The sequence below is a fragment of the Erpetoichthys calabaricus genome, chromosome 12, assembly GCF_900747795.2.
Source record: "Erpetoichthys calabaricus chromosome 12, fErpCal1.3, whole genome shotgun sequence".
NCBI lineage: Eukaryota > Metazoa > Chordata > Cladistia > Polypteriformes > Polypteridae > Erpetoichthys > Erpetoichthys calabaricus.
The window spans coordinates 10067575-10094017 of NC_041405.2; the positions used below are offsets into that span (position 1 = coordinate 10067575).

The following is a 26443-nucleotide window of genomic DNA, read 5'->3' on the forward strand; positions in this document are numbered from 1 at the left end:
TGCAAAATGAAGTCCTTGAAGGCATGTAATTGGTGCCTTATAAGCACATGACTACCCACATGCCTCTGTTTTAAGCAGGACTTCATTACATATGCCTTGCTGACACCTTTTTCTATTTATTCTCTTTCCATTCTCTTGTCCTAATAACAGAACAGACCAGCCTGTCCCAAAAAATATCTCCAGATCCTAGCAGGGAATTCCCAGGTGGTCTCAATGAAGCCAATGAACATCTCCCTAACGTATTCTGGGTCTGCCTTAGGGTCTTTCTTATGGACAACCGAAGGAGCCAAGTGAGAGTCTTTAGCACAAACCCAGATCACCTTCTTCTGCAGAAGCAGTGCTTAATATGTGTACCTGGTGAATCAGTCTATTTAGTGTTGTGGCAAGCAGCTGGGGGTGGTACCCAGCCGGGATGCCCAGAAGGACCAGAGGAGGGATCACGCCTCCTCCAGACCACGAGAGGGCGACCACCCTGGTGGCTGCAGAGACCATGGGAACAGAGCTTAGAAGCTCAACCCTATAGGGGCCCGTGGTCACCGCCAGAGGTTGCCCCGATGCCTGAGGAGCCCTGGCCCTCAGCACTTCCATCACACCTGGAAGTGCTGGGGGGGAAGAGTGCTTCCGGGTGCTCCCTGGTGTGGCGGAAGTGCCGGCCGGCGTTCATTGAAAGGCACCTGGAGCACGTCCTGGTGATTATAAAAGGGGCTGCCTCCCTCCATTCGATGGCTGGAGTCGGGAGGAAGAAAGATGGAGCTCGGGAGGAGAGGAGTGGAGGTGGTCCAGAGAGGAAGGCATTGGTTGAGAGGCCTGGACTTTGGGGTGAAAGTGGGTTGTGTGCTGTCACTTTGTAAATAGTATGTACAATAAACGTGTGTTGGGTTTTTTACCTACGTTGTTTGCCTGTCTGTGTCCGGGCTGCTTACCACAGTGTTTTGTCTTTGGGCCTTTTGTTCTTTGTGCTGACCACCAGACAGATGGATTGAAGACAGATAATTTGACCCCTTTCAAATTCTCACCTTTCCTAACACAGCTATCAAATATGCCCTGTAGACATGCAGGTTCGCATGGGATAACAAATTCACCAAGAGTCAATCCTGTCTAGTTTTCCCTTTTTAATAGCCGACCTGATTCACAATTCTCTAATGGAGTCTCTGAGAATCACGCAATGGCAAATCTAATTATTTGGCTAATACTGTAAGATTGTGCTGATCTCCCATGCAGGCTTCCACCTAAACTGGAGTAATTTTTCTCCCTGTAGATGTTCTTTGTCACAGAATTGGCTTCAAGTATTAGATAAAGTAGATAGACTTGTCACGCACATGCACTTGGGAAGGCAGTCTAAGGGCTTAACTGAGGGTAAGACGCAGAGTCGGGCGTTGATGAAGTGCACTAATGTCTCTTCTCCCTCTTCTACAGATCGGCAGAAGGGAAGCCCAGCTAAAGTACAACCAGCTCCCGCATTCCCTTCCTGACCACGCCCTCCTACTGCCAACCCCCTCATGGACCCGCCTCTTCCTGTCCACCACCTATAAAGTTCAACCACTTCACCTTGCTAGTCAGTTCAGTTTTGGACTCCGTCCCAGAAGCTGCTCTGGTCCTATTTATGTTTGAGCATTTGTTGTCACAATATATGGGGTGGATCCCCAAACCTTTTTCTGCTTGTCTCTCTTTCTTACAGACTATATGACCAAAACCACTTCAGATTGTAGAGTTTAGGTGTTTCAGCTGCACCCATTGATAACACATGCATAAAATCAAGGTCATAGTTATACAATCTCCATTAACAAACAGTGGGTTACACTGAAGAGCTCAGTGACTTTAAACGGTCATAGAATGCCACCTTTGCCACAAGTCAATATGTGAAATTTCTGCTTTGCTAGATCCGCCTTTGTCAACTGAGAGTGTCATTATTGTGAAGTGGAAGCATCAAGAAGCAACAACAGCTCATCTTCAGAGTGGCAGACCATGCCAACTCATAAAACAGGGGCACTGAGTGCAGAAGAACATAGGATATCCTTGGAGGTATCACTCACAGCAGAGAGCCAACCTGCCTTTCGCAGAAGGAACACCACAAGACCCCTGAGTCGCATGCCACCATTGGACTCTGGAGAAGTGGAAACTTGTTCTCTGGAGTGCTGAATTGCACTTCACTATCTGTTAGTCTGATGGCACCTTCCAGAAGAGGGCTCTAGAAGCAGAGCCAGGACACACTTGAAAGATATTTCTTTGCTTCCCTGAGATGACCTGGGAATTCTGTATTTCAATACGAAGATGGTTATTTGGGACAGGCTAGCCAGGTTTGTCACCAGCAAAAGAGAAAAGAGAGAAAATGAGGCAACAAAGAACGTGCAGTGAAGTCTTTCCTAAAAGAGAGACATGTAGGTAGTCATGTGCTTTGAGGGGCCAATTACATGCTGTCAAGGATTTCGTTTTTTTACTTTTTGTCAACTTGTCTCATTCTGTGAGTAACTTTTCCTGTGATGAAGAGTGGCAGAGTTCATCTCTTACTACCTGAAGTCAATCTGAGCACCAGTTACTTTCACACTTCATTGTCTGAGTAGCGAGACAACATGCAATGGCCATTGTGCTTTGTGCTCATAGGTGAGTATGGTTTGCCTTATTTAGATTTGTGCTGTTAAATATGTCTCTTATGCAGCTGACAGCTTATTATAAGAAGGCTGATTTGTTTTGCAGTTGGACAGATGATGCTGGTGACTTCAGGTAAGCACTTCTCTTATTCTTAGCATTGCCTTTAATGCAGAATCAAGCACAGAGCTTCAAAGACTTTAAAATGAACCTATCATAATAACAGTACACAAGTCTCTGAATTGAATAATACAGCAGAAAAGAAACATTTTTTATTTATGTGATCCCATATCATGCTGTGCACTTATATCATTTATTGAGAAGAAAGGAAGGTAATGTCCACAATATTAATGGTTTGGGTCTTTTTGAAACTTCTTCAAGTTTGTTTCATTACTTCATCCAACCATCCATCCACTCATTTTCTAAATTTCCTAACAAGTAGATACTAAAGCAGGAGAAACTCATTGGCCTATGACAGGCTGCACTCCTTTGTACAACACACTAAGAAATTCAGACAATTAAAATAATTTCCACATCTTTGATTATTTGTGGGGAAAAATAGAGCAGAAATAACAAAGGAGAGCATGAGAAATTCAAGCAGGCAGTGAACAGGCCGCAATTTGAAACTGTGACTTATGGAGCTGTGAGCTAACCCTAACCCTAACCCTAACCCTCTATGCTGCTGTGCTAATACATAATTAAAACACTATTTAAAGTATGTCACTTCAAAGGAGGACACGGCCACAAAAGGAAAAATAGGGAAAAAAAATAAGAATAAATTAAAACACAAATTTTCAACTGTTAAGTCTTCATCAGGACTCATAAAATTAATTCTGCTTCAAGTAACAGTGAGGACTTTAAATATATTAAAAGGAATTAATGGAAAAATGTCTAAATATTTAGTAAAATTTCCATTGCAGGAAAAGGAAGGAAAAAAGTGTGCCTTTGAAATAATTATTACTATGTAATTTATATATTTCAAATATTAAATCTTGGAAGGCAAATAGAATAGTTTATAAAAACAACATATTTTAAAAAGTATTAACTCATAACAAATTCGTTTTTATATATGCATAATCCCAAGATGCCTGCTCTTACACAAAAGATATTTAACATATTAACAACATATTTAATAAAGTTATACATTTTAAAACAGATTAGATATAATATATGCCTAACCCTAAGATCTTACACAAAAGGGTTTCCCAGAATTAAGGCAGTAAATGAAAGCTGAAGTTTCTGACTTTATGAGATTTGGCGGTTTGTTTGTTTGTTTGTTTGTTTGTTTGTTTGTTTTTTAATCAAACCTCTTTGTGATGTGCTAACACATTATTTTTAGATATCTTACATCAATTAGATATTTTAAGTGCAAAGGACGTTGTAGAAGAAGAAGAGTCGGTGACCCTTAAATGTCGAGGTCATCAAATAGGAAAACACAGCGACATCTCGGTGAATTTATATAAAAATGGGGAGAAAGTGCAAATGAAGCCAAGTACTAAAGAGATGGGAATTGTCACCTTCAAGCTGGAGAACATCAGACGAGAGCAGACGGGGAACTACACCTGCTTTTATGAAGAGAAGACAACAGAAAATATGATGCACATCAAGACAGAGAATTTCTTGAGCTTGACCATTAAATGTGAGTAAGGATTTCTTTTAAAATAAATAGAAATCCCCCAAGGTTGAAGCACGGCTACAGTCTCTCTGTTTTATAACTTTTGAAATTTTCACTGTCTTGTAAAGGATCAGGAATGCAGTTGAATGTTTCATAGCATAAAATTATCAAACATCCTTAATAAGAACATTTTATTATAAGAAATCATATTTTCTGTCACTTGGGATGATATTTTTCCTTAAGACACGAGAGTTACACATTTTTACAACATACATTAAATGCTTCCAATAGTATTCTGCTAGCTAGCATAAAACGAGAAAATAAACCGTCTTTAGGAATTTAAAGGGGTTAAAATTAACATAACGTAACACAATATACAAAACTATAACAAAAAATGAAGTAACAAGCCTAACGTAAAGTTTCCATGACATAACATTACATGACACAAATCTTGGTTGAAATTATAACTTACATAAAATGATTTCAAACAAACACTCATTCAATTATATATTCATTCATTTTCCTCCGTTTATCGAAGACTGGGTTGTAGGGGCAACCGTCTCAGCAGTGAAGCCCATATGTTCTTTTCCCACACACATTTGGTTTGTGTTTTCCCAGGGGTCTACTCCCAGTTCTTTGTGCCCATGGACCTTCCACAGGGAGGCGTCAAGGGGGCATTTATATCAGATATCTGAATGACTTCAATTGGCGCCTCTCGATGCACTACTCCAAGCCTCTCCCAGATGTCTACTCTTCTCACCCTATCTATAAATGAGAGCCCAACCACCCGACAGGGAAAGCTCATTTCAGACGCTTGTACCTGCAATCTCATATCTTTCGGTCATTACCCAAAGCTCATGACCATAGGTGTGGGTAGGGCACAGATCAACAGGGAAATCGAGAGCTTTGCCTTCTGACTCAACTCCTTGCTGCTTCCATCCATCTGTCGATCTCACCATTCCTTTGCCCTCACTCGTGAACAAGACTCCAGGGTACTTTTGGCTCCCTCATTTTAGGCAGTTATTCACCTCCCACTCAGAGATGACAGTCCAACTACCTGCTACTGAGGACCATGTCCTCAGATTTAGAGGTGCTGATCCTCATCCCTGCTGCTTAACATTCGGTCACAAACCGTCCCAATGTGTGCTTCAGTTCAAGATCCCAATAAAGCCAACAGGACCATGTCATCTACAAAAAGCAGTGATGCAGTTCTAAGAGCACTGAACTGGACCCCTTCCCTCCCCTGGCTGTGCCTTGATATCCAGTCCATGAAAATCACAAACAGGATAGGAGACAAAGCACAGCCCTAGTGGAATCTCAGAGCCACTGTGAACGGTGCTGATGTTTTTTCTGAGTATGTGGACTGTGATTGTACAGGTACTGAATAGCCCTTATTAAAGCCCCAGAACCTTGTACTCTCCCAGCAACCCCCACAGAATATCTTGCCTTCTCTTAGTCCATGTATACTGATTGGGTGTACTCCAATGCCCCCTCCAAGATCCTCATAAGGGTAAAGAACTGGTCCACTGTTCCATGGCCTGGACAGAATCCGCATTGCTCTTCCTGCATCTGAGGTTTAATGACTGGGTGGAATCTCAATTCCAGGAGGATGAGGAGAGTGATCCACCGACAGTTCAAGTACACCCTCCGGTTTTAAAAATGGGGACCACCACCTCAGTCTGCCATTCCAGAGGCTCCCAGCTCCTGATGATCCACACAACATTGAAAAGGCAAGTCAGCTATGACAGCCCAACATTGTCCAGAGCCTTCGTCATTTCTTGATAAATCTCATCCACCCCTGGGGCATTGCCACTGCGGAGTTGCTTAACGACCTCAGCACTTTGTCCTTCTTTTAATTTCCAGCTTTATCTAAAGTGATAAATTTCTCTTTGTTTCATATGTAGAAATTCAGTAATTCAAAAAAATCCTTTTCAGAATATTATGAACAATCAAAAAACTGACATACTTGAACTATAATAGGCATAAATGAGAAAGCAAGTTAAAATAAAAAGAAGAAACAGATTTTGTACTTAACCTTTAAAATACAAAGAGATTCTTTTTGACTCTGGAAGCCATTGCTAATAAAATGTAAATTTCTGTTGCAGCGTCTGTGCTCACTTTACAAGCTGAGAAAAAGAAGTCTGTCCAAGGGGGTCTGGACGTGACATTCAAATGCTTTTTCCCCAAAGGGAAAAAAATACAAAACCCACCAAATATGTTTGAGCTTTATGAAAATGGAGTAAAGATCATGTCAAAGTCTGTGGAGAACAAACGGGGAGTGGAGTTTACTGTAGAGAACGTCAATGAAACCAGCGATGCAACTTACATGTGTCTGTACAGAGGACAGGGAGACTTTACTATTCAGAGTCAACAGTACGGCCTTCAACACAGAGGTAAGATTTCATAATACTCTGTTCTTTAGTTGTTCCATTGAGGGATTTAAGTCTATAAATAGAGTGTATCAATTTTTTTTGAATTTCCAAAAAAAATTGCATAATGTTATTAAAAGCTGATTTTCATTTTATAGACAAAGAAAAACGTAACTGAAGGTTAAGAATCTTAATAAAGAAGCTGTATGGCAAGCAAAAAGGAACTGAACACATGTGAAAACATTATGTATGTAAAGCAACTCAAAAAAGTCATTTTATTAATAAAATACCAATTATTTTATTATTATTACTATTATTATTATTAGTAGTAGTAGTAATTATTAAAATTGTCATCTTAATTCTTATATAAGAACATACACAAGAACTTTGTCAAACGAGAGGAGATCATTCTGTTCATCAAGCCCACTTATTAAGCTTTACTTTCTAGGCCCTATAAAAGATGCGAAGTGTTCTGGAGGTAACACTGTGTAGTAAAGTCAAGAGTAGAGATCTGTGTAAAATGCTGCCGGGGTTTTCCGCAACATTTCAGGTACTGAGAACATCACTAATCAAGTGGAAGCAGGGAGAAGGGGCATATCAGGTGGGCTAATTTGTATTAAAGAAAATGGAGTTTTGTATTTTAATGTAATCTTCTTGTTCATGCTGTGGGACCAAGAGTGCCGACATGTTGTATATTGGTTGGTAATGCAAGTAAGAATTTTAATATCTCTCTACAGTATATATAAAATTCACTGTGGTGGGCTGGTGAAACTGCCCGGGGTTTGTTACCTGCCTTGCACCCTGTGTTGGCTGGATTTGGCTCCAGCAGGCCCCTGTGACCCTGTAGTTAGGATATAGCGGGTTGGATAATGGATGGATGGATGGATATAAAATCCAATGTCAGTCTGTCTGTCCGCTTTTCATGACAGAACTACTTAACAGATTTAGATTGGATGTTTTTCTATAATTTACTCGAACATTCCAGTTGATTTTGCGACTTCTTTCATTGTGCTAAGAATCATAATTCACTTGCAGGAGCAATATGTTCGCACTAATCCGAGACAGAGGCTGCGGGCCGAGGAGAGGGGGAAGCGTGACGTCAGGAGTGGGGAACCAGGCAGGATCCTCCTCACTGTCCTGTTTCACTACTAAGCGGGTGGAGCTGCTGGGGACGGCTACTATTATATACAAGTAGCAGTACTACTACTACTACTAAAGCTTAAAAAAGTTATTGATCAGTGACAAACATGTTCAATAATGACTTGACTGACAATTAGTGTGTTTACATGCACTTCAATAACCAGACTATTCACGGAAACCTGATTTATATAATGCCACGTAAAGCCTTGTTCCAGTTAGAGAAATTGGGTTATTGGCCTCTGAGAAACCTGATTAACAGAGGTAGATTTTTCCACGAATAACCTGATTATGTGACCATGTAAACCCTTAACTGAGTTACTGTCAAAGGATTTTGTTCTCTGTGCATGTCAATTGCACTCCGTTCACCTGCTTAGCTTCACCTGCACATTCAGTACTCACAGGTGAGGCGTCCACAAAATAAATTTCCGGAGGCAAATGCTCAGGCGATTGCATCATTCCTTCTCCTGAAAAAATCAATCTCAATATTTTAGAAGTCGCTAAATTTATGTTGTCGAGCTAAATGTACTGTATGAAACTCATCAACACAATCTCAGAAGCAGCAACGTAATGTGTTAAAAGTAACATACAGTGCATCCAGAAAGTATTCACCGCACGTCACTTTTTCCACATTTTGTTATGTTACAGCCTTATTCCAAAATGGATTAAATTCATTTTTTTCCTCAGAATTCTACACACAACACCCCATAATGACAACGTGAAAAAAGTTTACTTGAGATTTTTGCAAATTTATTAAAAATAAAAAAATTGAGAAAGCACATGTACATAAGTATTCACAGCCTTAGCCATGAAGCTCAAAATTGAGCTCAGGTGCATCCTGTTTCCCCTGATCATCCTTGAGATGTTTCTGTAGCTACATTGGATGTCCACCTGTGGTAAATTCAGTTGACTGGACATGATTTGGAAAGGCACACACCTATCTATATAAGGTCCCACAGTTGACAGTTCATGTCAGAGCACAAACCAAGCATGAAGTCAAAGGAATTGTCTGTAGACCTCCGAGACAGGATTGTCTCGAGGCACAAATCTGGGGAAGGTTACAGAAAAATGTCTGCTGCTTTGAAGGTCCCAATGAGCACAGTGGCCTCCATCATCCACAAGTGGAAGAAATTCAAAACCACCAGGACTCTTCCTAGAGCTGGCCGGCCATCTAAACTGAGCGATTTGGGGAGAAGGGCCTTAGTCAGGGAGGTGACCAAGAACCCGATGGTCACTCTTTCAGAGCTCCAGAGGTCCTCTGTGGAGAGAGGAGAACCTTCCAGAAGGACAACCATCTCTCCAGCAATCCACCAATCAGGCCTGTATGGTAGAGTGGCCAGACGGAAGCCACTCCTTAGTAAAAGGCACATGGCAGCCTGTCTGGAGTTTGCCAAAAGGCACCTGAAGGACTTCTTTTGGTGTGAATGCCAGGCGTCACATTTGGAGGAAACCAGGCACCACTCCTCACCAGGCCAATATCATCCTTACAGTGAAGCATGGTGGTGGCAGCATCATGCTGTGGGGATGTTTTTCAGTGGCAGGGACTGGGAGACTAGTCAGGATAAAGGGAAAGATGACTGCAGCAATGTACAGAGACATCCTGGATGTAAACCTGCTCCAGAGCGCTCTTGACCTCAGACTGGGGTGACAGTTCATCTTTCAGCAGGACAACAACCCTAAGCACACAGCCAAGATATCAAAGGAGTGGCTTCAGGACAACTCTGTGAATGTCCTTGAGTGGCCCAGCCAGAGCCCAGACTTGAATCCGATTGAACATCTCTGGAGAGATCTTAAAATGGCTGTGCACCGACGCTTCCCATCCAACCTGATGGAGCTTGAGAGGTGCTGCAAAGAGGAATGGGCAAAACTGGCCAAGGATAGGTGTGCCAAGCTAGTGGCATCATATTCAAAAAGACTTGAGGCTGGAATTGCTGCCAAAGGAGCATCGACAAAGTATTGAGCAAAGGCTGTGAATACTTATGGACATGGGATTTCTCAGTTTTTTTCTTTTTAATAAATTTGCAAAAACCTCAAGTAAACTTTTTTCACGTTGTCATTATGGGGTGTTGTGTGTAGAATTCTGAGGGGAAAAAAATGAATTTAATCCATTTTGGAATAAGGCTGTAACATAAAAAAATGTGGAAAAAGTGATGCGCTGTGAATACTTTCCGGATGCATTGTACATTATGTAGTCTGATTACTTTTTAAAGTTACAAGTAACCGAAAAATATCTTACTCAAGTAAAAATACCTGTGTTATTATTATTTTAACAGCACTAGGTGTAAGGCAAGAAGCACATGTACTCATTTGTCGGTCCTTTGCAGGGCTCAATCACAAAGCCCAGCCAAAAACAGTTTGCTGCATACAATCTAGTAACAGAAACCTATAAATAAAGAGGCAATTCTGTTTGTGAAACACAAGAAAATGATCACAGGCTTCGTGCTTATTTTCTGATTCACAGTGGCTCATAATAATATTTAACCTTTTTTTGTATGCTTTAATGATGTCAGAGCGTTTTGCCAAAGGAGACCTACAGAAGGTTACTTGCGCAAGTAAACGCAGACTAATAAGAAACCAAGTTTCTGCCTTGACAAGGTTGTTCATCTTAACCGAATTATGTACAGTGCATCCGGAAAGTATTCACAGCACATCACTTTTTCCACATTTTGTTATGTTACAGCCTTATTCCAAAATGGATTAAATTCATTTTTTTTCCTCAGAATTCTGCACACAACACCCCATAATGATAACGTAAAAAAAGTTTACTTGAGGTTTTTGCAAATTTATTAAAAATAAAAAAACTGAGAAATCCCATGTCCATAAGTATTCACAGCCTTTGCTCAATACTTTGTCGATGCACCTTTGGCAGCAATTCCAGCCTCAAGTCTTTTTGAATATGAAGCCACAAGCTTGGCACACCTATCCTTGGCCAGTTTCACCCATTCCTCTTTGCAGCACCTCTCAAGCTCCATCAGGTTGGATGGGAAGCATCGGTGCACAGCCATTTTAAGATTTCTCCAGAGATGTTCTATCAGATTCAAGTCTGGGCTCTGGCTGGGCCACTCAAGGACATTCACAGAGTTGTCCTGAAGCCACTAGTTTGATATCTTGGCTGTGTGCTTAAGGTCGTTGTCCTGCTGAAAGATGAACCGTCGCCTCAGTCTGAGGTCAAGAGCGCTCTGGAGCAGGTTTTCATCCAGGATGTCTCTGTACATTGCTGCAGTCATCTTTCCCTTTATCCTGACTAGTCTCCCAGTCCCTGCCACTGAAAAACATCCCCACAGCATGATGCTGCCACCACCATGCTTCACTGTAGGGATGGTATTGGCCTGGTGATGAGCGGTGCCTGGCATTCACAACAAAGAGTTCAATCTTTGTCTCATCAGACCAGAGAATTTTCTTTCTCATGGTCTGAGAGTCCTTCAGGTGCCTTTTGGCAAACTCCAGACAGGCTGCCATGTGCCTTTTACTAAGGAGTGGCTTCCGTCTGGCCACTCTACCATACAGGCCTGATTGGTGGATTGCTGGAGAGATGGTTGTCCTTCTGGAAGGTTCTCCACTCTTCACAGTGTACCTCTGGAGCTCTGACAGAGTGACCATCAGGTTCTTGGTCACCTCCCTGACTAAGGCCCTTCTCCCCCCATTGCTCAGTTTAGATGGCCGGCCAGCTCTAGGAAGAGTCCTGGTGGTTGCGAACTTCTTCCATATACTGATGATGGAGGCCACTGTGCTCATTGGGACCTTCAAAGCAGCAGAAATTTTTCTGTAACCTTCCCCAGATTTGTGCCTCGAGACAATCCTGTCTCGGAGGTCTACAGACAATTCCTTTGACTTCATGCTTGGTTTGTGCTCTGACATGAACTGTCAACTGTGGGACCTTCTATAGACAGGTGTGTGCCTTTCCAAATCATGTCCAATCAACTGAATTTACCACAGGTGGACTCCAAGTAAGCTGCAGAAACATCTCAAGGATGATCAGGGGAAACAGGATGCACCTGAGCTCAATTTTGAGTTTCATGGCAAAGGCTGTGAATTCTTTTGTACATGTGCTTTCTCAATTTTTTTATTTTTAATAAATTTGCAAAAACCTCAGGTAAACTTTTTTCACGTTGTCATTATGGGGTGTTGTATGTAGAATTCTGAGGAAAAAAATGAATTTAATCCATTTTGGAATAAGGCTGTAACATAACAAAATGTGGAAAAAGTGATGCACCGTGAATACTTTCCAGATGCACTGTATGTGCATGTAAATGTACTGACAATGACTGGGTAAATCTAAAAAAAACAAAAAAAAAACAAGAAAATAATCCCATTTCTTCTTGTCCCTTTCATCTTGTGGTGGGTTCTGGGATACTTGACACAAGCTCATGTTATACAAAAACTCCTTTATACAGGCAGTTCAAAATATCCATCAATCTTAGCCAAACCCATTAGTCCAGTTCAGGGTTCAACTGAACTGAATCGAACTGATTTCACATTAATTCATTTCAATGCAACTCAATTCAGTTTATTAATTATTAATTAATAAGTTAATTAATTAAGTTTATTAATTTGGAAACATGTGTATAATGTATTTCCCAAATGAAAATATACACCACCATGTGTGCATGAAAATATAGTTTATTTTTTAATATTAATATTCAAGACAAAAATAAGCATGTTTTCCCATGATCCTCTTTATAAGTCTCTTTGGCTCATTTACATTACACTTATCAGTGTGTTTTATCACATTCATTGCAGCAGATGAGCTGTACAACCATTTTGACATTTACTGCATGTGTGAGGGGTGCCTACATTATCATGGCTTCCCATTTCCATCCCATTGAAAAAACGTCTTAGTTATTAATATTTGGGTGTTATGTTAAAGTAAACATTTTCTTTTTTGCCACTACCTCTTGCTGGTCTAGAGAGTGTCTCATAACTGACCCTGCACTCTTAATGAGCTTGTTGATTCGGTGGGCCTCTCTTCTTTTAAGATTACCAGCCCAGCACACTAAATCATAGAGTTATGCAATTTTAACTATAAACTTCAATTTAAACTTAACTATATAACTTCAATTTTTAATAAAATAAAACTGAAAAACAGTTGTTCCTTATCAGTCTACTGTATTTGTTCATTAGGTTTTTCAAGTTTGTGAGGAAAAAATAAAAATAAGCTAAAATGTTTTTGTTTCCTTTATCTTTCCAGAGCCAATAAACAAAACAGGTATTTTAACGACAAGACCAAAACCAGCAGGGACAGGCAAGTACATAGAGAAGCAGGTCTCGCCGTCTACTGAAAATGCATCCCAGTCATGTTGCTTTGGTAGTTTGCATACAAACTGGTGCATCATTTCACCTGGATGCTCTTGGATCATGTGATGATTTTTATGGCCAAGAGGTGTCTTCATCCATCAGAATCAGGGTTGCACAGTGTCCAGTTACTAAGCCGTCATACTGTATGTAAATTTTTTTAAAGTTGACAACACCATAACGACACTTTTTGTCATTGTTACATTTGTTTTTATGTGTTGGTAACCTCACCATTTAGAATATAAACCATCTTAACAATACTGTAAAAATTAGCAGTAAAATTCTTATATGCAGTGGACCCCTGTTACTGAGCCATATCACAAACAGGTTAGAATGACGGCCGATTCGATTCTGTCAGCCATCTTCTTTTTCCTATTTTTCAGCTGTTGCCATCAGTCTACAAATTTAGGTTCCTAAGGGTAAAGAAAAATGGATTTAAGAAATCTTTTCTTAGAACTATAAGTATTTTTAATCCTGTAACTTGTAGTGATGCTGCTTAATGCTAAATTCTGAATGACAATTTGAGTACTGTTAAAGGTAATTATTCATGTTTTACACTAATCTGGAGTGTGTGTACTTATGATAACAATAGATGTCAATTGTTCTGTCTTTATTTTCTCATTTCTGTGCAACAATGCCTCATGTTTTGTATATTCCTTCTGCAAACAAATTTTCCTCTGGGACAATAAAGTCTACCTAAACCTAAACCTAAACCTAAACCTGTGCTCCATTTCAGTGATGTTTTTGGGATGAAATTCTAGTATGGCCCATACCAGAACTCTCCTAAATTTGTACAGATTTCTCTAACATCACAAAAAAAAATCAAACAGTTGGATGTTGGCACCTGGTCTGTTCTGATTTGCACCAGATACTTAAGACCCCCCCAACATAGTCATCATCTGACAAAACAGAGCAGTATAGTTATAAACAATAATCAAAGTGATAGCCTTGCAGCTTCCTGCTACTACAGAAAATGCATTGGCTATGAACTTCCTAAACTGAAATAGCAACACCTTTTGTTTAGAACCAAATGGCTTAAAGGTAAAAAATAACTAACCACAATAACTCAGACAGAGCACACAGATGACACGCACTGCACGACTCGAACTGCACACTGCACGTCCTGTAGCAGCATTAATTGTCGTGCAGCCAGGGCTCTGTTGGTCAGCATGAGGCCAGCAAACAATTGACAAAAACGTTTTCTACATACATAACCTGTTCTTTATGAAGGAGGACTTTGTGTTTCTTTCAATCAGGAGCATCACACTGCTGGATTCTCTTCCACTAAGTGGAAGGACCACACATAGGCCTCCTTGATGACTTTGTCAAGTATAGAGTGATATTTTTCAGCAGATGTTGAAAATTAAGATGCAGCATAATGTCTTGTAAAAAATACATTCCTGATATTGATTTTCTTTCTTTCTTTCTTTCTTTCTTTCTTTCTTTCTTTCTTTCTTTCTTTCTTTCTTTCTTTCTTTCTTTTCAATTTACTATGGCTATCTTTAAGAAAGAGAAAGTGGTATTGGACTTTCACACCTCTTTGCCTTTGTGAGCTGCATAGTCTTAGATAAAAAAAAATAGTGTTTTACGAGTCAGTGTACCAATCCACATCCTCAGCGTTCTTTCATGAGCATTGGGTTGAGACAGAAAAAAACTGAAAAGGAATGAAAAGAGGTTCCTACACTTGGCTGCTCAGACCACTCTCTGTGAAAAGGTAGAGATCCAAAGGAGGAGGTTTGGGGTTTGTAGTAGCAACGCTTTGGATGCCGTCCCACAGACATACAGCCTATGAGGTGCAGAACATAGGGCAGATCCTGGAATTCCCCTGGGGCAGGGGTCTCCAACATGTCGCTCACAAGGTACCGGTAGCTCGCAACCCCTTTCCAAGTAGCTCGCCAAAGGGTTAATGAATCCTACATAAATTTGAAAACTTGATTAGTCAAATTAGGCGTGGGTGATCTTTCCAAAAAATCATATCACAATCCTTTTAACACAAAAATCACGATCCACAATCGGAATTGCAATCTATCTTTTCAATGTGGGATACACTCAAGAGAATATCCGGACAAACTCATCAAGACCTAAGTAACACTTTATTTTAAATATCAAACAAAGTTGAATTCAATTGTTCTCTCGTTCGCTAGCTAAGCTGGTGAGTAAGTGAGTGAGGAAGGCTCCTCCCCTCGGCCCGCTGCGTGTCTCTCGGATTCGTGCAAATAAATCGGTACCGCAAGCAAATTCTGATTCTACACTCCACCATACACCTCTCTTGTTGACTCCATGCACTGCCAGTCATCTGACTAACTAAACAACACATCAGACATGCAACTGGACATGTGAATAAAGTGACACAGTGACATGTGACAAAATGACAAAGGAATAAGTCATATCTGTTGTGGGGAACAGCCCAGACACAGACAGGCAGGCATCATTTTGTCATCCAACACACGTTTATATACAGTCTATTATGTACAGTCTTAAATGCCACACAACCCCAAACTCCCCCAAAGTCCAGGCCAACCACTATGCCTCACTCTTCAGGCCGCCTCCGTGTCTCCTCCTTAGACCTTGTCCAACTGCTCTCCCGACTCCAGCCTCCTTGTGAAGGGAGGCAGCCCCTTTTATTAGCACCTGGAAGTGCTCCAGGTGTGTTCCGGGAGGAGATTTTCCAATTAGGGTTTTTCATCTGGGCATAGTATTTTTCTTCAACATCATTTCAACATCATCATCATTTTAAGATGTACTGTTCTGCTTAGTGTTGGAGTAAGTAAGAAAGAAAGAAGACAAAGACATTGCCTTTATATAGCACTTTTCAAAACACTCAAACCACATAGAGAAGAGGGATCCACTTCAACCACCATCAACGTGCAACATCCACTTGGCTGATATGATGGCAGCCATTTTGTACCAGTATGTTCACCACACATTGGTTGTTAGGTGATGAAGAGGTGACAGAGAGATAGTTAGCCAATTACAGACAGGGGATGATTAGAGGTCTGAATGACTAGAACATGCTGGGCAATAAAATCAGGGCATCGGTGTACACCCTACTCTTTTTTGAAAGATGCCCAGGAATCTTTTTTGACCTCAGAGAGTCAGGATCTCAGTTTTACATCTCATCCCCCACAATGGCATCCTAGATGGGACCCCGTAAAAATAATTTTGTGGGCAGTCCAGTACAGCAGGTAAACCCACACACGCGTCGCGGGAGCGGCGTGCCCACAGCCCCGCAAGAGAGACTCCCCCAAAGTCCATAAAGCGCTTTTACAACACAACACTCTTCTCTTCCTTTACCACCACTCCTCCTCAAGCTTCGTCTCCTTCCTCCCAACTCTGGCTTCCTGAGTGGTGGTGGCTGGACCTTTTTTTAGCCCACCTGGAAGCATTCATTCACCTGGAAGCACCCCATTGCCCTTCCGGGTGGGGCTGAAGATACATCCAGCCGGGCTGCTGACTCCGAGCCCCCAACCAGGCTGTGGAGGACCCCATCTCCCATGGAGCCATGCAACAGGTTGGGGGATCACCGTCCGCCAGGGAGGCTGCCACCAAGCGTCTCGGGGGAGGTATTGAGCATGGGACCCGGCTGTCCGCCACACTATGTATTTGGAATTGCATTGTTTTGTTTTGACAGCATTCATGTTTTACTTCAATAGTGTGAGATACACTAGAAAATGCATACAGACATACAAAATGCACTTGCAGGTGAACTAAATATTTTTTGTGATGTTTTAATGTAAAATGTGAGTTGTGGACACCAACATTTTATAAATGTTCAGGCAAAACAAGCTTATTCAGTTTGTTTGGGTTGAAATAACCTATGAGAATAAACGTTAGAAAACATGAGGAGCTCTCGGCAATTTTCATTTAGTAAAAGTAGCTCTCAGGGGAGAAAAGGTTGGAGACCCCTGTCCTGGAGGGATCATGTCTCTCAGTTGATTTGGGAAAGCCGAAGAAAGTTTTTGGGAGATAGTTTAGCCTGCCCAGTCCAGCCTGGCATGAACTGTAGTTACTGCCATCAGCCATACTACATGCACTTCAGACAGGTAATCCACCTGAAACTATGCATGCTTGGGCACAGCCAGTATTTGTGTGGAAGACCATCTAGGAAAAGCTTGGGATGCTGCTGTAAGAGGACATCATGGCCCCAATGCCCCAGCTCATTTCTTTAGAGGAGATGTAAAACCGAGATCCTGACTCAAAAAAGATCCCTAGGCATCTTTCAAAAAAAGAGTAGGGTGCACCCTGATGTCCTGATTTTATTGCCCAGCATGTTCTAGTCATTCAGACCTCTAACATCCCCTGTCTGTAATTGGCTAACTATCTCTCTGTCACCTCTTCATCACCTAATAACCAATGTGTGCTGAACATTCTGGTACAAAATGGCTGCCGTCATATCAGCTCCCGCTTCTCTATGTGCTTTGAGTGTTTTGAAAAGTGCTATATAAAGGCAATGTCTTTGTCTTCTTTCTTTCTTACTTACTCCAACACTAAGCAGAACAGTACATCTTAAAATGATGATGATGTTGAAATGATGTTGAAGAAAAATACTATGCCCAGATGAAAAACCCTAATTGGAAAATAGGCTAAAATATGAGTAGTGTTTATCTGAGGAAATGCCAAACATGGTGTGGTCATGCGAGGTCTGTGAATTCCACAGGAGAAATGTTTGGCCACCAACACAGCTGTCCCTGTTTACTTCAAAGTCTTTAAATTGACAAATATAAACAAAAAGAATGTTTGATGGTGCGATTTGCGAACATAAAACAAAGGTAGCCTCTCAAAATCAGTTTGTTTCCTTGGCTATTTGTCTGGCTAAGGAGCTCCATCTCGCAGTTGTGCTTGGTCAGCAAAAGATGCTGCTTTCCAGAAAAATAGGAATTTATGGCCCGGTGACTGGAAGTCATTTGCACTCATTGGGCATCTTCTCAGCACTGTGGACAGAAAGGGAGAGGACATGATTATCTCCAGCGCCCCCTCTCATCTCGGAGGGGTATTACATACCTCAGACAACCCCTGAAGGTGATCTTCTGATGTGCATGTGTGACAATGGATTATATTATGCGGCTTTGAATCAACAAAGGATTAAAATCACTTCTCTTTTATCTGAAGTTAGTTAAATTAAATGCTGGATTCTATTGTCTCATAAATGATTTTTAATTTTCTTTTCTCTGCTTTTCTTCCAGATTTGAACTTTGTGCTTAATGTCATCGGGCTCGCTATTTCTGGTGTGGTGTTGTTAGCACTTGGCTTCATATTCCATGATGCCTGCTGTCAGACAAGAGAGAAGGACAGCTTTTATTTACAGAAATAACTGACTGCTATCTGCAATACTTCATTATTTCATTATAACATATAGGACTGTGTTTTTTACAGACATGCAGTTTTCATACAAGTGGCTTTCAGCTTATTAATACCTTTAAATATTTTATGCAACTTAAGAATCATTTTGATTCCATTTCCTAGTAGACACTTGAAATGGGTTGCAGAAAAGTGATACTTTAAATAATTAGGACTTCTAAGGACATTTCAAAAGAAATCTAAACATACAATTTATTCTAATACCAATGATATGAACGAAGAACAGAAGCTAATAGATAGATAGATAGATAGATAGATAGATAGATAGATAGATAGATAGATAGATAGATAGATAGATAGATAGATAGATAGATAGATAGATAGATAGATAGATAGATAGATAGATAGATAGATACTTTATTAATCCCAGGGGGAAATTCACATATTCCAGCAGCAAAAAATATTAAATTAAAGAGTAATAAAAAATGCAGGTAAAAAAACAGACAATAACTTGAATAATGTTCAACGTTTACCCCCTCTGGTGGAATTGAAGAGTCGCATAGTTTGGGGGAGGAATGATCTTCTCAGTCTGTCAGTGGAGCAGGACAGTGACAGCAGTCTGTCGCTGAAACTGCTCCTCTGTCTGGAGATGACACTGTTTAATGGATGTAGTGGATTCTCCATAATTGATAGGAGCCTGCTGAGTGCCCGTTGCTCTGCTGCGGATGTCAAACCGTCCTGCTCTATGCCAACAATAGAGCCTGCCTTCCTCACCAGTTTGTCCAGGCGTGAGGCATCCTTCTTCTTAATGCTGCCTCCCCAGCACACCACTGCGTAGAAGAGGGCACTCGCCACAACCATCTGATAGAACATCTGCAGCATCTTACTGCAGATGTTGAAGGATGCCAGTCTTCTAAGGAAGTACAGGCGGCTATATGCGCATGTCATTTTATTCTTTAGTGTATACGGGCTTACAGTTGCCTTCTTTGGATTGTATTCTTTCTGTGGTCTTCTTTACTCTTTGAACTGGTTTCAAAATAAAGCAACACTTCCTAATTTTATGTATGGGATGATTATTTTGAGAAACTAACTTCACCAAGTAGTAGGCAATATCTATAATTTGGAAGATTGTGGGTTCGCTTCCCGCTTCCTCCCTGTGTGGATAGCGCTTTGAGTACTGAGAAAAGCGCTATATAAATGTAATGAATTATTATTATTATTATAATTTAGTTAAGTACTACAGGTATTCCTTAACAGGAGTTAGTAAAGATTATATATTTGGACCCTTTGAAAAACTCTCCTTCAGATACAACCTGCGTCCGTTACCATGTGCAAGTGAAAGATTTTGCTAAAAGTAACCTGTCCAATGTTTGTCTTCTTCATTCAAATGTAGCCTTGGAGACTATACTATTTAGCCATTGGTTACTGTATTTTTTACAAATATACCTCACCTTGATGGTAAAACCATCATATTTTGAAATCTCAGACTGCTTACATTAAGTTTTAAATTTGCTGAAACAAACCAGGATGAACTGAGTTTGCAGAACTCTTATGGCGCAACTGCAAACATTCTCTCTTATATGTTTTTCCTGTATTGCACCAGTAATTTATGACTTTAATGCCTCTGTTTCAGCCGCTTTATAAATTATTGGTAGTGGGAATATAAAACAAGTACAGATGTCACAGGATCTGATGCTGTTTCAATTAATTCATAACTTTAGAAAGGACACAGCCTTTGAGCCGATTCATTCATTAAAGGACAGCTAGCCAGTCAAATGTTTGTGATGTCACATGTCCTGGAGCCCCCACGTGGAATCCCAACATAAATAACACTGGTCTACAAAAACAATATTTCTTGTTTGCTCCTGGGAACTTCAGAGCAGCTCTTTATTAAGTTTTTTTACACTGATTTCATATATGAAATCGGAATTAAGCTAGCACGTTAGGTTTTTGAAATCCACATCATTGACGTTTTGACACTTTTGAATATCAATATAATATATCAACACGATATCTGGAGTTTGGACTCTATCCCACCAAAATTGTTTTGATGTGTTTATTCTGAAAACAAACCAGAAGACGGTACCAGAGACACGTTAAAGCATATTTATGTCAATTTACCTCAATATAAAAGTGAGGTCAGCGTGCCCAAAAATGTTGGAGGCACTCGCTTTTGTGCTTGTACTGCACATCTGTCTCTCTATGCAAGAACCAACAGTAGTCACCCATCATGCTCAGAGTGAATTTTCCCCGATATCAGTTTTCTATCACCTTTATATCTTGATGAAATCTTTCCCTATACTCAACACTGACATCGCCCAGATTTGGTGGTAAAAAGTCGAAATGAGAATGTAAAAAATGTATCGTCAGTGTCATTGTGGTTCCCATATGCTGATACGCTTTCAGCAGGTTCTCTGTTAGGCTTTTAACTCGCGCTAGCCGCAGTGATCATATAACTCCCATTCTGTACACACTGCACTGGCTCCCAGTGTTTTATAGAATTCATTTTAAAATTTTGGTACTTACTTAGAGAGCCTTGCATGGATGAGCTCCTGAGTACCTTACTTGCTTGCTCCATCTTTATACATCTTGTCGAGTTCTTAGATCTGGGCAAACAGGGCCTTTTAGTTGACCCACGCACTTAGCTAAAAACCCGTGGGGATTGTGCTTTTCAGTCCATGGCACCAAAACTGTGGAATAGCCTGCCTTATGGTCTGCATGCAGCTGAGTCTGTGGATTCTTTTAAAAAGCAACTGAAAACATTTCTTATTAAAGAAGCTTTTAATCAGTGCTGAGTAGTACATTTTTGTTTGTTATCTTATTGGTAATGTTTATGTTTGTTCTATGTGTTATGCTTTGTACCGTATTGCTGTTCAGCGTTCTGTGACCCTTGTCTGTGAAAGGCACTATACAAATAAATTACTTGTACTACTACTACACCAATGTGAGTGCTTCCATCAGGCACCCGTGTCAATTCAGATCAGAGTGAGAATGCTCCACTGATATAAGATTTGACTATTTTAAGTAAATATCCTTTGGGATTTTACTGCTTAATGAACAGCCTATTGTGATGACTTACATAACACTGCTAGCTGCTGAGATTTAACATCTAGAATGAGGTTAGGAGGACTTGCTGGCCACAAACTCAGAGGCAACTGCAGCCGTTTACAATGGAATGGGTCATTTGATGTAATGAGAGGAATCCAAGATATAAATACAGATTCTCATTCATCGTGTGCTGTTAAGATTGTGGCCATTCACCAGTTAAACAGTCGGTCACCTTCAGTCTGTACTGCTTCAGAGAACAGACCAGATGGAAGAGAGAAAAAGAAATAAAGAAACAAAGTAAGAGAGATGATTCAATTCAAGGATGGTATCTCTGATGTGGATATGAGCCACACTGGTCCACCACAGAACAGTCAGGTCTTTTCACTCTGTATGCCTCAGACTATAAATATAACACCAGATCGTGCCACTTGCAGAGATTCTGAGATGATTCTGCACTTATGTGGTATACTGATAAAGAGGATGATACAAAAGAGATGAGTCTCTCACTTATTGCTGGCAAACTAAGAGTGTTTTTTATAATTCTTTATGTGTATTTGAGAGGGGTAGTTGTTTCTATCTATCTATCTATCTATCTATCTATCTATCTATCTATCTATCTATCTATCTATCTATCTATCTATCTATCTATCTATCTATCTATCCTAATCCTGCCTACTATACCAAATAGCATTTATCTGTCTCTCTATCTATCGCAGTTATCCTGCCTACTATACTAAAATTCCTATCTATCTATCTATCTATCTATCTATCTATCTATCTATCTATCTATCTATCTATCTATCTATCTATCTATCTATCTATCTATCTATCTATCTATAAATCTATCTATCTAGCTATCCTAATCCTGCCTACTATACCAAATAGCATTTATCTGTCTCTCTATCTATCGCAATTATCCTGCCTACTATACTAAAATTCCTATCTATCTATCTATCTATCTATCTATCTATCTATCTATCTATCTATCTATCTATCTATCTATCTATCTATCTATCTATCTATCTATCTATCTATCTATCTATCTATCTATCTATCCTAATCCTGCCTACTATACCAAATAGCATTTATCTGTCTCTCTATCTATCGCAGTTATCCTGCCTACTATACTAAAATTCCTATCTATCTATCTATCTATCTATCTATCTATCTATCTATCTATCTATCTATCTATCTATCTATCTAGCTATCTATCTAGCTATCCTAATCCTGCCTACTATACCAAATAGCATTTATCTGTCTCTCTATCTATCGCAATTATCCTGCCTACTATACTAAAATTCCTATCTATCTATCTATCTATCTATCTATCTATCTATCTATCTATCTATCTATCTATCTATCTATCTATCTATCTATCTATCTATCTATCTATCTATCTATCTATCTATCTATTCACAATACCAAAACATCACGACTTGCACTCATTTGAATGGTAAGAATGACCTTTCTTTGTACTTGCCTGTGTCTGCTGGTTGTTGTCTTTGTTCTGCTTTTTGGCTCTGTTTATTGGCACTATCATTGTCATCACTGGTGTTCCACTTAATTTAGTTAATCTTAGTTAATTTTATTTAATTCAGTTCACTTTTTATCCTTTTCTTATTTTATTATTTTTTCAATTGTATGTATGGTTTTGTTTTGGACAACCGCAGGTTTTCATTTCGCTGCATGTTGTACCAGTATAACTGTATGTTTGACGAATAAAACTCTTGAATCTAGAAAAACTGCAGATTATATAAATTAAATATACAAGTATAATTTGTAAATTGCCACTAGGCTGCCCAGGTGGTGGATGTGTGTCTGAATAAAGAGTAAAGTTAGGTCATGTCATGAAGGCTTATTCTCTTCTCAGTCTCATCCCACTTGTTTGGGTTGTTGCTTGTGAAAAGGGTGCCATGTGTGTTAGTAGACAATGACACCATGACGTAGTCTAAAAGAAGTACAAGCTCTTTTTAGAAAATGGGTTTTTCTTTCACAGCATGGGTCGTTCCTTTAGCATTTGTCCTAGAAAAACATGTCCATTTCTGAGCATGTTTATACGCTTTATCATATTTGATATTAAATTATGGTGATATTTGTACTTCACATTACTTTTCACGGCTTTCCCATCAAAGCACCAAAAATATCACCATGCAAAGAACTTTTTGTGAATCAATTATTTTTCAATCCATGCCTTTTGTAGGTGACTTCAGGGTTGGGGCTAACAAAGTTGTATTTTATACTCGCCTGTCAAGCGGTAGATTTAGAGGAGTTTTGGTATACCCATGGTAAAGTAGCTATGTACGTGCATCTTAAAGTTGCACAATAACCTTTAAGATGCATTAATTTTGGGAAAATCATCTCTGCACAGTAGCAATAATTTTGTCCAAGACTTCCCAGGTTGACTAGCAATGAAACATATTAATCCATGACAAAGTTTGTATCAGTTTGCATACCAACTACCAAAGCATCATAACTGGTATGGCGAGAATTACTTTTCTATGTACTTGCCTGTGTTTGCTAGTTCTGAACTTAAGGTCAAAGTCTTTATTGTCTTTTCTAACTCAGAAAGAAAGAAAGAAAGAAAGAAAGAAAGAAAGAAAGAAAGAAAGAAAGAAAGAAAGAAAGAAAGAAAGATCATTATTCAATCACTATTTTAAACAGTGGCACAGTAATTATGGTGTCTGGACTTTTGGATAAATATTAAAACTCTTGTGGTTACTTGCAGAAACGACTCTTGTTAGATGATCATTCTTCCATTTTTGTACCAAATTCATGTATTATTTTGAGTTTATGATTGGGTTTTTGCATTTGGCATTATTTTTTTATGATGGAGTTATCAGTCGGCTGCCATTTTGGTGAGGTCATATTTCATTTCAAAGTCCATTTTTGATGTGGCTTAATCAACCCTTTTTGACCATTTGATATGTCACACCATCACTGCCAGCATATATAAAGACGGAAACATAGCATCTGGTTATGCTAGCTTTTGGATTTTAAGAACAAATCTTTGCTGTGTGTACTTATTTTGGTTAGGAATTAATTATCTTTATTTCTGAATTTTCCTCATAATTTTTTATTTTGATTCTTTCTTTTCCCCTACAAACTACTTTGTTTGCTGATTGTGTCAGCTTTACTGGTTTGGAACTCTGTGTATCCTTGATTCTGAGCTTGTTTGTCCTTCTGCTTAGCTCTTTTAATCTCCTGGCCACATTATTCACAATAATCCTAGTACAAACTCTGTCAGTTTCAAATGGTTAAGGTTAAGAACTTCTAGACAGGTTAGAACATTTATGCTACAGATTATTGATTGCTGATGTTTGGACTTTCTTTTGTTTTTAATGATCTTTTTTTTTGTCTCTTCCAGTATTTGACCACTTCTTGTCCCACTAATAATATCTTTGCCTGCTCTATATTCAACTTTTTCATCTCCTGGTTATAAAAAATCATTTTTTCACTCTGTATATCCCATGCTCTGTAAGGGCGTTTAACAACTCTGCTATATTTATAGACTTAAATTTTTATATTGTGAAAGATAAACGATAAAAACATTAAAAAACAGCCTTGCGTTTGTTATAAACAGAAAATACTTGACTGCAAAAAATAAAATTGCTCTTGGACACATATAGCTTGCATCACTTTTTTCACTGATGCCATTCAAAATAAAATGAGCACCAAAAATTCTTCGTCAGTTGACTTGATGAGAGTTTCATTCTTGTAAACCTCAAAACTGCCCTGTAGGTTTTGTCTTCTTTTTTGGGGGAGTGAAATGCATTTGAGGATCATTTTCAGTCTTCCTTTGGTCATGTTAAAATCAGTAGTGATACTGCAACAGCCAATAATAATTTAAAGTATTAGCCATATCTTATAATGGCAAAAAAGACCAATCTCTTTACTCAATAACAGCTATTATGATTTTTTAAGGGAATTCAAACAGAAAAGATGCCAGAGAAGCTTTTAGGATGAGACGGGAAAACATAGCCAAGTATGTTAACCTAGAAATGATCTTTCAAACCAAAAATGTTAATTCAAAAGCAGATATCACTAATAATTAATTATATATATTGTATTAACACGTTGACTGCCACAGCAGAAATAAGTTAATTTGTTTCTTATGCCAATGCATAATCTGGGTGTTATTTTAACATACTAATTTAATTCATTTTGTTTTTGAGCTAAACTCATAAAAAAACATTTATTTTTGCTAAAAAAATCTATTTGAGTTACCTTGTAGTTCACACATTGAACAGAAAATTTTTTTTGCACTCCAGCCGTGTGTGATAACTCAACTGGGACTAACAGGTTAGATCTTGCACCATTCAATGCAATCAAATATTTCAGTTTCCATTTGAACTTTGTAGCGTTGAGGCTCTAATCATCCATGAGATAAGCAGATGGTTCAGTTTCTACATATGTAAATTATTTTTGTGAAAAATAAAAGTTTAGTACCATTGCAAGAGATGTTCTAAACCTCACCCGTCCTAGCTATTTTCTTGTGGTCAGGGTTATAGGGTGACAGAAGCTAGTAACAGTGGGCACAAGGTAAGGAACCTGAACCCACAAAACATATTTGCTGACAACAGAGACTGACTTAGCTGAGACTGTTACAAAATCACCTAGAGGTACCACACTGTACACTTATTCAATTATTAATTTAACAGAAGATATTCACATTTACTCTTCAAACTCTTTAACTCCTTACCAAGAAAACCAGACAAATTCATCTTAACATCCATCCATCTATTCATTATCCAACCCGCTATATCCTAACTACAGGGTCATGGGGGTCTGCTGGAGCCAATCCCAGCCAACACAGGACACAAGGCAGGAAACAAACCCCGGGCAGCCCACCGCAGACATCTTAACATTCTGGAAGAAATTCTAATTCTGAAAGTTGTATTTAAAACTGAGCTATCAAAGACCCACCATACAGCGGTGGTTATAATGAAACCATAACTCAGTGGTTCCTGATTTTTCTCCTCATACTCCCAAATGTGAGGTGGTTGGGTTCATTGATGTATCAAAACTGGTCCCATATCATTGATGATACGTGTATGTGGGAGTGTGTGTGTTCTGCCGTGGGCCGGTGTCTTCTCCAGGG

General features: G+C 39.4%; 1 protein-coding gene across 1 annotated transcript; it reads left to right on the plus strand.

The window, feature by feature from the left end:
- Positions 1-2469: 2469 nt before the first annotated feature.
- LOC127529853 (uncharacterized) lies at positions 2470-18310 on the plus strand. Its single transcript, XM_051934899.1, has 5 exons — positions 2470-2601; positions 2695-2721; positions 3926-4225; positions 6307-6594; positions 18183-18310. The coding sequence occupies exons 1-5, from the start codon at positions 2571-2573 to the stop codon at positions 18308-18310; spliced, it is 774 nt and encodes a 257-aa protein (XP_051790859.1). The 5' UTR covers positions 2470-2570.
- Positions 18311-26443: the final 8133 nt, after the last annotated feature.